The 17,258-nt window shown below is 45.4% G+C and overlaps 1 protein-coding gene across 4 annotated transcripts in view; it reads left to right on the top strand.

Moving 5' to 3' along the window:
• The window catches only part of LOC139057572 (protein ELYS-like), a 137,897-nt gene that overhangs the window by 77,148 nt on the left and 43,491 nt on the right, over positions 1–17,258 (top strand). For all 4 annotated transcript variants that reach the window (XM_070536015.1, XM_070536013.1, XM_070536014.1 and 1 more), the window contains exons 23-26: positions 2,387–2,604; positions 7,807–7,930; positions 8,970–9,120; positions 14,132–14,200. In XM_070536015.1, coding sequence (XP_070392116.1) covers positions 2,387–2,604; positions 7,807–7,930; positions 8,970–9,120; positions 14,132–14,200 — 562 coding nt within the window. The remainder of the gene's footprint in view (positions 1–2,386; positions 2,605–7,806; positions 7,931–8,969; positions 9,121–14,131; positions 14,201–17,258) is intronic.

The following is a 17,258-nucleotide window of genomic DNA, read 5'->3' as shown; positions in this document are numbered from 1 at the left end:
GCCATGCCTGGAAGAATGGAAGGGCCACAGATAGAAAGAACAAAGCAGCGCAGTCTGCGCAGCAATGCCAGCATCGCCAACGGGCTCCCGTTCACTAGCACTCCCACCATCCACGATGGCGCGAAGTTCGAATTATCAGTGGCGGTGGGAAGTTCAGTGTGAAATAGCGGGATACATTACATGTTGCTGTCAATACATTGTTTAACGGACTGCGGCGGCTACCTCAAATTAAGTTGTGAATTAACAAGCTTTTACTGTACATACAAGGGCACGGCATCAAGAAAAATATAGTGACAAACCTCCATAGTTGTCTGAATCAGCACGATAGTACACCTGTAACAAAAATCACAAATGTATTTTGAGGCTGGCGTCTTAACTGTAGCGTGTTAGATCTAGTTTAAATGTGCTGTCGTGCCAGTAAAAATTTACTCCATCAGCAGCGGTAAATGAGTGGCACCATATGACAGCTAGGAATTGCAACACCTTTCGTAACTGCATGACCCCAGAGACTGTGGTGCACACACAATCTCGTAATGCTTTGTACTCAGTGTGAGATGAGGCAATGCGAAGGCTGATTTTATCATTCATTTCTTGCTGTCCTGGAGGACAGCAAGTAGCAAGAACAAATTTGGATCGAGGCAGTTGCACTGGTTGCTGTTGTGCAATCATGTGGCAGCGGGCTGACTGCCTCATGAACTTCACAATGACAAGCTAAAGTTCTTCAAGCAACAGAAAATTTCATGCCCATGTCATTTCTTGGGATGCTGTCGGCTGTGGTCCCACTCGGTTTCCAGCTTTGCTTTTTGCGTTTCATGCAAGAAAAAACAACTTGGCACTGTCTGTAGGGCGCCGTTTTACCCATTGACGGCGGTAATGGCATGCAGTATCACAACGCCATGCTCTTGGGTGGGCAGTTTGAATTGTGCTAAAGTGTTAAACTTGTACAAAACAGATGTCTTTGCACGAAACAGATGCTGTGCAGTTTCAGAAATAGTATTTTAGCAGTTATCATTGACATATTTGCCTTTAGTGTCCCTTTAAATACTTAGTACATCGAGAATTTCATTATATGTAAGTTAATTATACAGTTCACGCTCAATACAACGGACTGTGATAGTCTAGCGAAAAATGTTCATTAAATCCAGAGTCTGTTCTACACAAAATTACGGCTGTGATAGGTTGTAAAATGGCATAACTTTGCATATATCGTACCTCCGTCTAACTCGTAAGGGATCACAATAATGATAAAAACATTCTAATTAAAATAAATATAAATAAATGAGGTTACTTTCCCGGAACTAGAGCATGTATACACCCACATCAGCCAGCAAAAACGTGGGGAGCTGGCCAATCAGTGCTGCCGTGCCAGCCACCAAGCCAAATCGCACTACTGCCACTGATGACACAAATATTGGCTACAGCGTGCTTGTCACACTGTCGCGGTTGAGTAAACTGAAGTCTTAATTTTATGTTTTGCAGCAAGCAACAATCATTGTCAAATCTGTAGCACGAAGGAGAGCTGCGGTACAAGGCAAATTCAACTTGGAGCCTGCGTCTGGCCGCCGCTGAACTGCACACTACTGTCTTGACCGCATCATGCACTGAACAGCTTAGACGCCACAAATAGCAGCCTATCTTCTTTCTTGTACAAATTGATGCGACAAGAAATAAAATGTTCTCAAAACAATTCATTTTGCGATCGTTGGCGATTGTTTTTGCAGCGCCGCGTGCTATGGCTTCACTTTGAAACTGCTTAGACTTAGAAAGCACCCTCGGCACTTAAATGCTCGGCACTGAGACGACAGCGGTGGGTGGTGGTCCCCACCAGTGGGACGTTGTGCAATACAGTGTTGCGAAAACCTTACTGTTAGTGTATTCTTTCTTTAAGAAAAAGTGAATTTTCGTAAATTAAGCAAGTTCTGTTATATAGCAATGGTCTGTTATATCTGAAAGTGTGTTGTATACTGATCTGCTGTAATGGGTGTGGACCGAGGTCTAACTGTTGTGGCGAACATCATACGAGGCCATGATAAAGGCCATGACAAAGTAATTGTGAAAATGACGTATTGCGGCACTGTTTCGCAAATGTTATAAACAAGGTTTTGTCACTCAAGTTCTCAACGAAGCCTCTAGTTCAACGAAAACTGACTTGTTTCCGAGTGCGCATGATAGGAGTGAGAACCTGTTTCTCCACCACGAGCTGCAGGAATCCTACAGCTACCCTCGAGCCTCACAATCAAGGACACACGAAAAGCTGCATGCTGCACCTTTGCCACCACTGAATCGGATTTGTATAAATCGGGGGAATGGGCGGAACGTGCCAATTAACATGCGATGCAGTGGTAGACTGGATGGGTAAATGGTGCTTTTCTTTTTCTTTTCGCAGCACCCACATGGGAGGCGCACAAGCTGTTTCAGGAGTTTCTACGGGTGCCCCTGTCAACCGCCGAGGAGGAGCAGCTGGTAGATTTTTTCTGCGAGCTGGCCGACCCCACTTGGATGTGCCACGTGATTCTGCACTTCCTGGAGTGCAAGCGGCCACATGCGGCAGTCACGCTTGCTGCGGGCCTCCGCGAGCTATTCCGGGAGGGCAAAGCGCATCGGGTGAGCTGAAGCGGCCGCAGCGGAGTTCTTGCAGCAAGTCTTGTCGAACGATTTTTCTGTAGTTTGGCACGCAAACACTGCCAGAGGAATAGCTGCTGCCATTGTCACTCATTTCACCATGGACGTGGTGGGGAAGGGTAGTATTGAACGGGATTGACTCTAACAACTACTCGCGCCCTCTCCGGCGATCAATTCATTTCGCAGCGTATACTATATAGCGCGACCGATGGGCGATCTGTTGGCCGCCCAGTCACAACAATATGTGCTTAACCCTTTCGCTGTCGGACCTTTCTGGCCGTGACGCACCCCCAGTGTCGGCTTGGTTTCAGGGAACGAGCATAACATGGAATGAACGTAGCAACTTATTTTTGATTATGATTGGTATACAAATAACATAGTCAATGCAATATGCACATTTCAGTGTTCTGCAGCTGTTGTTAGTAAACATCACCATCAGCCTGACTATAAAATCCGTTCAACATCCGAATCTGACGATGCGGAACCCTCTTCCTGGCATGCGACTCTGTCCGAGTCCGAATCCGAGCTCGGCTCGTATTGTGAATCGGAATTGAGCCACCGCTCCAATGAGCAGACGAAGGTCCCGCGCGCTGAGCCATCCGAAAGTAACCGCGCGCAGGGAGGATGCGCTTTCAGTCGCCCGCACAACGGAGAGCAATGGGACGTTGTGCGATCAAGAAGACAGAGGGAGATGGAAAAAGGCTAAACAAAGTTAGAAGGGCTTTACGTTTACTGCTGCAAGCCGGAAGCGAGGGTGCGACGAGAGAGCGAAAGCAGCAACGAGTCACTCTTTTCGGAGAGGCAACGGCACGTGCGCCTGAACTTGACGCGCCGTAGCAGGCACACCAACAGAAGAAAAAATAAAAACCTTCAAATCAGCGGAGATGGCAGAACAACCCTTGAACCCATAACCACACGCGTGCGACGCATGATACAGCGAACACGGAGCCACCGCGCCACTCAGCAAAGAGAAAGTGGGGAGTGGCAGTCGCGCCGTACTCTTCAGTACATGGAGTAACACAGGTCGGGGCGAATATAAGAACTTGTAGAAAGAGTCAACAGATAGCGTGGCCAATCCAGGAGCGCCAGCTTTGCACTCTGGCGCGAAATTTTGAACGCACGATAGAGAACGTACCGGTACGTCAGTGACACCGTGGGGGGGAAGCGCGATCACGTACCGGTACGTCCGTGACAGCGAAAGAGTTAAAGAGCACAGTATTGTGATTTTTGGTTGTATCTGTTTTTTTCCAGCTTTTCTACGTGTTTACACAGTTACCAGAAAAGCACTTTTAACTTCTTTCGTTGTTCTCTGTAGGCTGTTTTGTTGCCCAATTGTGTTGCAGCAGCCTTCAACAGGGGCTAGTTTCTCTACATTGAAAACTAATGCAATAATCTATGATCCAAATTTTTTTATGTCTTGTTTATGTTTTAGCAGCAACAATCACTGCTAGTGAAGGGTCTGTATTCCACTGAGTTAAACCTGTTGAATGCTTGGAAAATGGCTGAAGGAGGATGGTCGAGGGGAAAAATGTGTACTATTTAGAACTGAGGTTTAACAGTGCAGGTAAAACAAGGGGGAACACAAAGAAACAAATACCACAGACAAGTGCTGGCTACCAACTGGAAGTTCACCAGCCATTTTATACTTTTCCCAGTATAGGCATGCGTACACCAGTCAAATATACATCATAATCTTTAATGCAAAAGAGGTACCATGTTTACTTGAATTAGGCTGGCCCCAATGCTAAGCCCACCCCCGAAAGTCCAAAGCCAGAGGAGGGGGCGCCTTGCCTCGATTGTAGGCCAAAGAAAAAGGCGAGGACAGCGTTCACAAAATGAAAACAGCATTTATTGAATATGAACATGCCGAGCTCATTCTACGTTGCTATCTTCCTTAGTACTATCATCTCCTCGTTGCGGCCGGCGCACGCAGAAAGTCTCCCATTGCCCCCTCCAGCGACGGACATTTCTCTCATCGATAAGGAAGCGCCGCCTAGCTTGGAATGTTTGAAAATGCCTCTGCAGCTAGCACAACCTTTAGTTTGAAAGCGGCAGCATAGTGGCGACGCCTGTTTGGTGCCATTGCGATAACGCCACGCTGCACGTCGATACGACGGAGATCAAAATGGAGATGTCGCTCGTGTACTTCAGTTGGCTACTGCCATGGCTAGTAGTGGCACCATATTTATCAATTTCAATCAAAAACTGGCGCATTTTTTAAGATCCTCGAATCTAAGCCGACCCTAGAGTTCGGTATGTGATTATTTGAAAAAAAAAAAAAACTATCAGCCTAAATTCAAGTAAATACGGTAGTTCTTTTTCCAACAAAGCAAGTGTGGGACCGCTTACACATCTATCGCCTGCCTTTCGAATGTGATATGCCTCCATTATTTCCCTTTCCCTCTTAGTTTTTCCTTTCCCTATGAATTTGATCTTTTCAAACATAAGAGTGCATGCACACTTGTTACAATGTCCCGCTAAATGGCTTTCATATCCATTTTTTATGTTAGTGTACTGCTGACAAGCTCTGTCATCGAAACACTGTCCCGTTTATCCTGTGTATGTTTTACCACAGCTCAGCGTTGTCTGTCGGATACTGCTGGAGTTCGTGTGCACCCTCCCTGCTGAAGCTGGGTGAACCGCTGAGCTATGGTAAAACATATATAGGGCAAACGGAACAGTATTTCAATGACAGAGGTCATCAGCACTGCATTAACGTCAAGAATGAATACTGACTGCACGCGTAACGTTATCTGTCAGATACCGCTGAACTGTGGTAAAACATATATAAGACGAATGGGACGGTGTTTCAATGACAAGAGCTCGTCAGCGCTGTAGTAGCGTAGAGAATTGATATGGAAGTCATTTAGCAGAACATCGTAACGAGTGGAAACTATCCCCAGGACAGATAAGAGAAGCCACAAACACACTTCACCTTTACGAAGACGCTTTCTGATGCTACTAGAAGTGCTCGCTGCAGGTGCAAAAAGGTGTATGCGGAAAATGCATCTGTGCTTCTTGCTAGGTAACTGAAAGTCGAATCAGAATGAAACATTTCAAGAATGTGGTGCACATTACATATTGTCTGCTATTGAACTTAGATTAACGTGGCATATCATTTGCTATTGAAATTATCTCAGATTATTGCGGGACTGACAGATAGTCAAACCTTGTTATAATAATATGGGATACCTTGAAATGCACAGGTTCATATTGCAGTACATCTAATATTGGACATAACTAAGTGATGGATTTAACAAAGTAATTCTGGCTGCTTCTTCAAATTCATTATAATGAGGTTTTAGTGTAGTTATCACTCTCTTCAACATCACATAGCGCCCACTAGAAGATTTTAAAATATTGTAAGAAATATAGAGTTCGAAGTACATTGCAGAACATAAAAAATAAGGGGCATTCGGGGAACTCGTGTAACAAAGGATCAGTTCCAATAATTACAAATTGACAGCTGTCCAGAAACTAAAAAGTGATCTGGAATGAATATTTGCAAGAATGAGGCGAGCATTGAACAGGCATTTATTAGAGGTGTTCAGATAGTTATTGTTTAGACGAATGGAATGCAAATCAAATAGTGCCAGAGGCGAACCAAAGTAAATGTGGAACGCGTTTCGAATAGTGAACAGCCATTTTCACAATTAATACAGAACAGTATTCATATACCGGTATTCATAATGTTGGCAAGTTCATGTCGTTGCATTGTACATTATAAAGCGCGGTGTATTAAAAGAACAAATGGAGCATTAGGAACAAGTGAAGAGCTTGTTCGCATACACATTGCATTTAGGAATATGTGAATTATCGCTGTGCAGCCAATAAAGTCTGACTCCCTGAGCGATGTAGTCTGTTCCCCTGCATATGTTCTCATGTTTCATGCCCATACATTTGAGCCTCACTATAACAAATTTGGAGGGGAAGTCAAAAGTACTCTGTTATATCTATTACTTCGTTATACTGACTATTGCCATTTCCTGCAGTATATTCCCACTGGTATGCACAAGTGTAAACATGCAAAGGAGATTACGGCTCTGCAGCCCGCCAAACAGCTATGCTGTGGTGTATGCAATGAAATTTCAATAAATCAGCTGCATGAGACTCTCTGGCACGTACAGCACGCAAGTTTTTAACGCCTGATGCGACAGCCATTACAATCACTTTCTGAAGTTTCAAAAGTGATGCTCTTTCACTTCCGCTTTCCACTTGGCTCGGTCACATTTTTGTGAAACCTGTCTAAGTATACAGCCGACAGAGCTTGGCACAGTGCGAGAAATGCGGACATATGTGCGAACGCATTAGGCCCATGAAAGTGAAACTATCTTATCTGCTGCTTTCTCATGGCCTTGCAACTCCGCTCTGCGAGTGCGCAGAATTGGCTTGGCCTGCTCGTGCCGGTTTCATGCAATCTCGGAGCTCGTGCCTGGCTGCGTCAGCGCAGCGCAGCGCGCCTAAGTGAGAGAAGTGGAAGCACTGGCTTTTAGCTCGTTGCACGCAAGCATCATCATCAATATGGGGTGTGCCGCAGCTAGGCTTGGCCTCCGAGATTGCTATCTCTGAAGGTTTAGATCCCTATCTCTATGATTTCTTGGCAAGATAGGGAGAAGTGAATGCACTGTCTAGTAATGACCCCCGAGATTGTGCCTAATTCATGTCAAGTGTACCGCCATAAAGTAGGCGAGGGAGGTAAGTCGCACATAGTAGGGCTTTAGAGCAGTGATAAAGGCAACATGCAGCCTGTGAGCATACACGTCTCTTTCACGTGACCGCTCTTTTTTTAGCCTGCTGCAAGGTGTGACGCACAGCACAAGTCATCCCAATAGATGTGGTAAGCAATAGATTGGGAGTTTTTGAGCAAATCACAGTTATCGGGAAGGGCTCGGTGGCTGTGGTACGCGGCTTGTGAGCAACAAAGTTGTGGGTTGAACTAATTCCCAGCTGCATTCTGATGGTTGTGAAATGCAGAAACGCTTGTGTACTTCTATTTTGGTCCAGGTTTTAAAGAACTCCAGGTCATATGTTGGCATACTTGCTCGAGGGCACGCAGTCTCATGCCGACTCCATGCTCATTTCACGACGGGAAATATGCTAGTGTCGGTGAGCGACGGATGGTGTGCTACACCATTCATGTGAAACTGCTATGCTTTTTTTTCTGTTTCTTCTCATGTCTTCTAGACATACTCCCCAGAGGTGCGCCAACAAGCATTTGCCACGCTGGAAGTGATGCAGGGCTTCTTGCGGCTCGTGCCACTGCCACCATCGCAGCTCAATGCAGCGGCGCGCAAGCGGAGCCAGTCAGGTGAGAGCTGGCACGAAGTCTTTGGCCCAAGGCCCGAGACTAAGCATCTTGGTCACAAACTATGCTAGGGCTAAGGGTACAAATTTTGATTCTTAATTTGGTCCATATTACTCCAGCATAAGCTTTGTTTGTTTTCCATTCTCCCACCTACCTAGGTCTCTGTGTGGTCAAATGGCTAGCGCATCAGACTGCTGTGCTAACGTAACAAGGTTAACTTGGGGCACTGAGCAGATGCCAGTGTGTACAAACTCTTTGGTACCAACTTGGAGCACTGGCTGTGTGTTAGTAGGCATGTGGCCGTTCTATAATGTCAAAAAGAGATGGTTTAAAGTTCTCTGATGCTGGCCGGAATTGAACCCTCATCACAGGGTTTCCTCAAGGATTTCCCCCACATACGAACTAGGTGCACGTTGCTTTCCAATGAACGTCATTCACACCAATGCTTTAGCGACCTCTGCCATGAATGCACTGGGTGTGTGCCGATCTTCAATGAACCTCTCGGCAACTTGTGCTATAGAGTATGGGGGCACTGGGTGTGCGGCAAGTGGGGGAACAATGCTCTCGCAGGCACCGGCGAGCCACGCTACTCGTCTCGGAGGCCACACATGAACTTCTCGGTGGTGCCACTAGATGTCGCAGCGTGTCCAGAAAGAAGTGTGAGAGAGGAGTTCGATTGCCACATGATGTTTGTCAGCAATTGCATGCGCTGCTGTGCTATGCATTGCGGAGGCCAGATGCAGGCTTCGTGGCAGTGGAACCTGATGGCTCTGAGTGTTCTTAGGAACGTCCTAAAGAGGAGTCCCACTATAGCACATGCCTCACATATAACACATTTGGATGGTGGAAATTCACTGTGTCATTACATTGATTCATTGCTGACGCATTACCGTCAACGTTCATCGTGAGATGGGTTCTGGCACTTTTGTTTGTGTTTGTGTGCGTGTGTGTGTAACACTACTCTGTGTACCAGTGGTAAACAAACAGTGCTGTTATGGAAAAAAATTGTAATAAGTAAGATGTCCAATACTCATCTTAACAGGCAAGCCCGTACAACACTTGGGGACACTGCCAACCCGGGTGCCTCACAAAGGCACCACACCACGGCTCGTGACGCGGGCGTCTGCACTGCGTGCCGCCATGGACCCTGCAGAGGCATCAAAGGCTCCAAAGCTGCCACTGCCTCCCGTCAGGTGAGCACCCCACCGTAATAGTAGCCAAGTATATCGCGTATTGTCAACTTGCGCTTGCTCCCCAGCACTCTGAAGACATCACTTGTCACTTTCAGAGCTCAGTCATTGGCTTAGCCAGTGGACACTTGCTCCTCACTTCAACTAGGCGTCATGCTCGATGTCACGTTATGCTTAAGAAAATACACCTCAGCATAGAATAGTATAGTTCTGTTATGTTTTTACCACTGATAAATAGAAATTACAATTATCCATTTACCACACGTTTTTTTAATCTCTCCAACTAATGGTACTAGTACTGTAGAACCTCATTGATTCGATCACATTTCCCAGCACCAATGTTTGCAATCGAGAATGAAAAGATGGCCCCATACAGCTACATTTCTTTTTGATTGGTTAATGAGTACCTGGAAAAGATTATTTTTTGGCACCAACATTCACTTCGTCGCCAAACTAGTATCGTATAGGTTTTCTCTCTGCTAGATGCCACGTCAACAAGGAAAGGTGCGAGGCACGTGCGATTGAAAGCAGTAAGCACCCACCATGGCAGCTTCCCTACAGTACTCACCTGCCCATGTCACGGGAAAATGCCAGCACACAGTTTCCTCTTCCGCAGCACCAGCAAATCTCCTTGAGGGTCGTCGCACGTCACATTCACAGATATCACCATTAACCCTATTGCAATAACCATCGTCACCTATCTAGCTTGTGGCATAGTTTTGTTGGAAGCATACTGTACACCTTTAATAGGCAATGATGCAAACACGCTGCCATTCTCTTCTGCAGTCAGTGTGAAGGGAGCAATCATTTTTTGCTTTGTGGCATCATATCCTGGCGTTGCCTACCAGTTCGATCTCATTTCAGTTTCCCATTGTCACCGTCTTAAACACTATGCAATAGGAAAACAGCGTGCTTCCCGGGCCGCTCGGTCCACGTCAGCATCTCGTGCCGCAACAATTCTTGCCGAGTGGGCATTTCAAGACTTCCAGCCAAAATGCCTCACCCAAAAAGGTTGCCGACTCAGGTGAAATTCAAAAAGCACAAACGTAAGCTTGCTGAAGCCACTAAACTGCAACAGGGGTCGGTGGCTCATGCTGCAATGGTTCAAGCAGTGCTTTGCGTTATGTAGGTGTCAACTACGATTGGGTCTTCCAATTTTTTTAGTGACTTTAGATCGTATGTTTTTCCGGCTAGCATGTTTTTTCTGGGCCATAAATTGGGCCGTAAATAACAATGCGGGGGGCCATCTGGCAGAACACTGTAAACGTCACAATTGCCGTCCGTATCTTCGCGACACCAGGTTTCTGGCATGGTCTAGAGATAGACTAGAACGGGAGATATTGGAAGCTTTTTACATTGCTAAGGCTGAGGGCACGTGAATTAGTTGCCCTTCAGTGACGCTTACTGAAAAGGAGATAGCGTCCCTGAAGAGATAGGGAGGTCGTGATGTCACGATGGGCCATTCTTGGTTGCATCTATTTAAAGTTCTGTTTCTTCAAAAAACATTTATTTGGAAGTAGCGCCTTGTCTGTCGTACATGTTGTTCTTTCGTCCTCGTCTTCGTAGCGCTCATTTCATCAAGTATGTTTTTTCTGGAATCTATTTTCCAAAACCGATGAACGAGGTTCCACTGTAATTTTACTGCCACATGGTTTGGGGCACAAGTGTCTAAATTAAGCTAACTAAACTGCTTCTCTTACAGAAAGCAGTTAGGAATATTGCAGGCATTGGTAACGGAGCCGTTGGTTCATCAATTGGTCATTTGGTAACGTGAATTTGCCGTGATTCTCTCTATTTGGAACCTATGACAAATGGCAAACAATGCTGAACCCGAACAAGAAAAGATGCTCGTTCTTCACTACCATCGGCAGTGACCACAGTTGACTCGTGCTGCACCGACGACCACGTGGAGCGGTGCCAAGTCACGTGATGCGTGGTCCCCGCTTTTTTCTGTCACGCAGATTTACCTTTAATGAGCTGAAAATTACCACAAAAACTACCTGCCATAAAGATAGAAAAACCCTTCCGTTTTCATGAAAAAAAAAAAAAATCTGGGAACCAGCTTTCTGTGCAATAAAAGATTGCCATTAAGCACTGTATAGCCCAGTATTAAACTGAAAGCCTCAGTGGTATTCAGCTTCAGAGGGAAAAAGTCACTTGATTCTATTCAACAGACATTCTATCAATAAAGAAAATATTTTGCAGGCCTTTGTATATGCATTGAGTTGTTAGCAGTGTTGGCATGCTAATGTGATGCCCCCTTTAATAAATGCGGACCACACTATACATCTCGATTCCTAGGTGCCTAAGTTACTGATAGCTGGCAACATTTTTGTTAGGCAATGCGAGTAGATTTATGAGCATGTACAGCACCCCCCCCCCCTTCTTTTCAACGAAATTTGTAAGCATAAGACTGTGTTGAATTTTCTTATATTTAATATTAGATTCTTTATTTGGATGTATCTTTCTCTTCATTCGATGCGATATGCCGTTTGAAACCAACTATTCAGTATTCACACACCCATAATTTAAAGCCTGCCTGTACAAAAAATTTAAATTGCATATTGTGTGTGCAGATCACTAGCTTACTTATTGTATTTCCTAGCAAGTGCTGACATGGCTTTTCTGTGTTTTGTTTGCACCTGCCTATTCTCCTCATTGTGTGCCTACAGATGCCCTCATCTTCTTCTGTATCCTTGAAGCAATATTTAGTGTAATTGACTGCTTAGTTATTATTGTATACTTCAGTGTCTGGCTGAAAGTTGTTGATGACTTTGCCTTTCCTGTATATAAAGTGCCTTGGACACTCTCAAGCTATTGAGTAGTAGCTTTTCATCTGAGGTCCTTTTGCTTGTTTAATTGAAAAAATAAAGGCACTACTGCTTCATTTTGAACTGCGAAAGGCAAGAGAAATATTTCCACGAGTTGTCCAGAAGTGGTACAGGTTTTGAGTAGGGGTATGCGAGCATTCGGAAATTCAGAATACCACTGAATAATTAATTAAGGGAAAATGAGACATCCACTCAATCACAGCAAATGCTACAAAGGAAACCCGTGCGGGTTCCTCGAAAGAAAAGCCTCGCAGTTGAAGAAAAATTCATCCTGGTCCGGGACTCAAACCCGGGACCACTGCCTTTCCGGGGCGGCCGCTCTACCATCTGAGCTAACCAGACGGCTAGCATATTAAATAACATATTTTTGATATTCGTAAGCGATTTGATAAGTAGGTATTGAAAATTTTTCTGGTATTCTGTAGGCTATGAATACTCAAAGTGAATCAAATACAATCGATCCCGGATGTATCAAACTTCGATATATCTAAGTATTATCTATATCAAACAGTTGTAAAGTCCCCTTGAAAATCCCATGCAAGAGCATAGCAATATACTGCGTGTCCATTGAACTCCCCTTCACTGCTATATTCGATATATTGAACACTGTGCTGAGCCATGCCCCTGCAAGTGTGCTTCTCCTAACGGAGACACGATCGTTGCTCGGGCCGTCGGAAATATTTAACGCTGTCAAATTTTAAACAGCACTATTCTGCCAGATGCTGTCAAACAAGAGCTGAAATCTGAAGGACAGCGCATGCTATGGAGGAAGGAGTAGGATGCTCTCGATTTAGCTCGGTGCGAAGGTGGATGGCTCGTGCGAACAGCGACCTTTCATTATCGCGAACAGCAATTTAGGATTTCGCAAGCAGCCGAAAAAAGAATCCAACCCCAACCTCCACTCGGACGGATCTTTGCATTACAGTTTTTTTTTTGTTGTTGTTGTTGTTGTTGTTGTTGCACGCTACATCTGCAATTGGCAGAAATCCCCATTGCGGTAGCAGCGCGCCAGGCTTGTCACTGTGCTATTCGTGGGTCCACGCTAAAGGCACTTCATTCATGCTCGCACAGTTACATGCAAGTTGGAATGGACTCGGACATTCTCCAAGCTGAAAGCCGCTTTTGAAGCTAACAGCATGTGTGCAGCATCAGCAGTCACCAATGCAGAGGCCAGAGGTTAAGAGCCGAGAACAAAGGGAGATACCGGCAGCTAGGCTTCGGAGCCATAGCAGCATGCAAAAAGAGGCGTGTGGACTGCTTATAAAAAGTCCTCCGCACAAAGAATAAGGAACGACTGCTTCCAATAAGGAGTTGATCCTAAAACCTGAAGAGCGGCGCGTTTAAACAGTGTATTATTGGTATAGTAACGGACACGCTGCCGGGCACTTTCGCGCGTGATTCACACTACAGGTGTGCCGATGGCAGCACGGCCAGCATATATACATACAGGCTAGTTTGCTTCCGCGGTGCGTCCATTTCTGTCTTGAGTAATAACACGCAACAAGCACTTGGAAGCGTGCGAGTCGCACCACAGTCTTTTTGGTTAGCATTACAATCAGTATATAAAAGACCATGCCACAGCAAGAGCGACTTGCAACTTTCGTGAGCAAAAAAGTAAGACAGGTTTTGTGCATTTGCCGCAACCTTAGAGAAGCAAATGGGTGAGTTCCCGCTTATTATGATCTTGGGAAGCTGTCCGAGATTTGCAGAGGTTTCAGATGAGCTTCAGGTATATATACAGTGGAATCTCGAAACAGAAATCGCTTATTAAACAGAACTGCCTCTTAAACGGAACACCATCCTCATGGTTGGTTGGCTTTGTATTCATGCAATTGTATTCAGCTTTGTCTCTCAGTAAGTCTGATAAGCGGAACCAATTTCCCTGGTCCCTTGAGCTTCCGTTTAAAGAGAGTCCACTGTATATATATAGAACTATTTCATGATTTCCTTCAAGTTCGATAAATTCGGGATCGACTGTATATTGGTGGCCATACGACAGCAGACACTTTTTTGCGTTCCTATTATCTATAGCTTACTTTGTATAATCTATAGCTTTAGGTTGACTTTCCTTGTCTCCCATGTCCCTTTTCCAAATTTATCGAGCACTTGGCAATGTGCCTGCATTGCAAGCCAATCTGATAAAAGCACGCTGTCAGAGCTGCCAATGTTGCTTCTACTTTCAGGTTTGCAGCAAGTGAATCACATGCGCGAACACCCACAGCAAGGGGACGTCGCTCGAGTCTCCACAGTGGGTGAGTGCTCGCAAGCAGCATGCACAGCAAGTGGACCAGAGCACTGAATGCCGTTAATGTGGTTGAGCAACACTTGGCCAGATGTGCAAGCCTCAGTTACAGTTGATCAGGATAGAAGCACAGGTTAGTTGGTACCACATCAGGAATGGTAAAGCAGCGAAAAAGACACGGATGAAGGGAAGTGGAAAGGAGACGCAGGACACGCCAGGGTGTACCTTACCTTCTCATCCATGCCTTTAGGATTGCGTTACCATTCGTCAATTGTAGGTTCTATCATTCAGTGATGCTAAAAAATGGCTGTGGCTTAGGTAAGGTTAAGCCCAGGATGCGAAGCATACTAGCCTTTATTTTAGTTGTTGAACCACTGTTTAGCCTGGTGAACTGCTGTTGCTTGGCTATATTTGGTTCGGCTAGACGAAGAAACAACTCATGCATTACTGCTTCGCCTTCAAGAGTGGAACGCGACAGCGTTCCCGTCGACCCGCCAAGGGATGTAAGACAATGGGCTACAGGGCAGCGACTACGCGCCCCGCATTGGACGCGGTGAGCGTCGAGCAAAGCAGCGTTCGGCGCGGCAACGAAATGTGCGCCTGAGCAAGCGACGCACGCCTTAGAAACAGCTCGTTTCTAAGGCAACACCGCATTCACTAGAGGCGCTTTTGTACCGCTTTGAAGCATCGTACTCGTGGCTCAGTGGTAGCGTCTCCGTCCCACACTCCGGAGACCCTGGTTCGATTCCCACCCAGCCCGTCTTGCAAGAGTTGAGCCAAAGCCACTTCTCCTCTGTTGTGACGTCACAGTGTCACGTGGTTTCAAGGCGACACCGCCGCGCCTGAGGAGCTGGGTTGAGCTCTCGTAATATGCTTCGCATAAAAGTCATTCATAAATAACCAGGCGAAGTAGTTGCCAACTAAGCTTCATGTTGCAAGTGTTGCGTTGATAATGTACTGTGCCTTTGCAAGAAGCAGCGCCTTAAAGTATGATAGAAAGCTATCACTTCTTCACTTCTGGGTCCAATGACAAATCAACATCCCGTTAACTGTAAGCCTGCACTGCTGTATATTCATACAGGTGTACAGTCCACATCTATTACAACAGATCCTTGTACAGTCTACGCTCATTAAAACAGACCTGCGTACAACACTTTCAGATATAACTGACCATATTACAACCTTAGTTTGCTCCACCTATTTTATTAATGCAATGAAGATTGTTTTTAACAGACCGCGCTACAACAGACTATTGGCTACAGGGAATGAAATTAACGGTAATTTTGTCAAAATTGGGCATATAAAACATACTTTTGCCATGTCGACATGTGATGAGAACTGACTTGCGAAGGTCAGCCGATGATCGCGGCTCAATATCGCGTAGGCGAGGGGGGGAAGGCGGGAAGGCGGGGCAGAAGCTCACCATCTTCGATCTCGCACAAGGTATAGGGGGAGGCAAGGGAAAGGGAGGTTCTACTCCGGCATCTGCTGCTTATGGCCCGGCCACGCGTCCACCATATCTTGAAAATTGAAAGTGGTCTGCAATGTGGACAAAGTGCACCCAGTGCCAGTAGCTTCGTATGCGTGGTGCTTTTGACATTTAGGTCACGTTGAAGCAAGAGACAGCATGGTCGATTCGCTCGCTGCTGCTACCGCGCTTCCTCACTCCGACATTTTGACAGCAACTTTCCGTGGTCATCGAGCGAGATGTGTTCATGTTTATCAGCGCACACGTAACACTGTGCTTGTTAATTTAGTTAGTAAACGAACGTTTACAACTTCATATGGCCGATAAAATTACTATCCTTACTTTGCAATTTGCTATTGCAATCTATGCTTCGCCTCTTTGGTGAAACTGTGATTTTTATTTTTTTTTCTGAATGCTTTGGACATTTGTCACTCACTCTTTGCAGTAAGGTTGTTACACATCGCGACCAAAGTTTCAGAAGTTAGGCGTTGCGGATATTACGGACTTCAGATAAAAGGGACATCTTTTGCCAGATTATTAGGGTTTGTTGTAACGAGAGTCAACTGTACAACATACTTATGGATATAACAGACCGTTCATCTCACTTGGTTTGTTCTGCCTATATTTATATTATGCAACAAATTCTACTTTTAACAGACCCAACTCTAATGGACTATCAGCTGCATTGGACCAATTCCTGGACAACTTTTGTCTAGACGTCAAAAGTACAATGTACTTTGCTGCGGTGATCCATGCAAGCGGAAGTTCACTACACACAACTGTTGCCAGCAACTTGCAGGATGTGCATAAGTGCACTTTTTTTTAAATATATATATATATATATATATATATATATATATATATATATATATATAGATAGATAGATAGATAGATAGATACATACATACATACATACATACATACATACATACATACATACATACATACATACATACATACATACATAGGAAGAACACACTAGCGGCAAGCTCCACAGAAAGGCGTGTCGCGCACAACACCTCGCTGGCTAGTGAAAAGACTTCTGGGTCGGCCACGGATGCTCATTAACACCACCGAAGTGCCAAAAGTACAGCTAGGCCTAATCTATTAAAGGGATACAGAATAAAAATCGAAGAATATAGAGAAAGCCCCATAATTGCATTCCTAAGACACGATTGCTATAGTATATAGTCATTATTCGGGTTACTTTTGAGCGGATGGCTTTATTTTTGACTCTCTATGAGCGGCCACCGCTTCACTCGCAAAGCGCTCCCGACAACAAGCCAGCGGATCTGACGTCACACCTACCCTCAGCAGCCGCGGAGCGAGCTGGCCGGCTGCGCAGTTTTGTTTTCCTCGCGCTGCGCAGTGCAAAATGCAAAGTTCTAGGGAGAGCGATAGCATGAGCGGAACTTATGACTCCGACTTGGATGAGCGGCCTACTGAACGACCACGAACGATAAAGGCGTATGCCTACGATCCGTCCGCGTCGTCCAGCGAAATTGACGACGACCCGCCGCAGCAGTCCGCTTCCGCGGTGCCGAGAGAGTCTGGACCAGCAAAGTGGTGTTTACACTGTGCATTCCATGTACACCCGTTC

The sequence above is a fragment of the Dermacentor albipictus genome, chromosome 3 (genome assembly GCF_038994185.2).
Source record: "Dermacentor albipictus isolate Rhodes 1998 colony chromosome 3, USDA_Dalb.pri_finalv2, whole genome shotgun sequence".
Taxonomy (NCBI): Eukaryota; Metazoa; Arthropoda; class Arachnida; order Ixodida; family Ixodidae; genus Dermacentor; species Dermacentor albipictus.
Note: the sequence above shows the minus strand (reverse complement) of the source record. Positions and strands in the feature narration are given on the sequence as shown.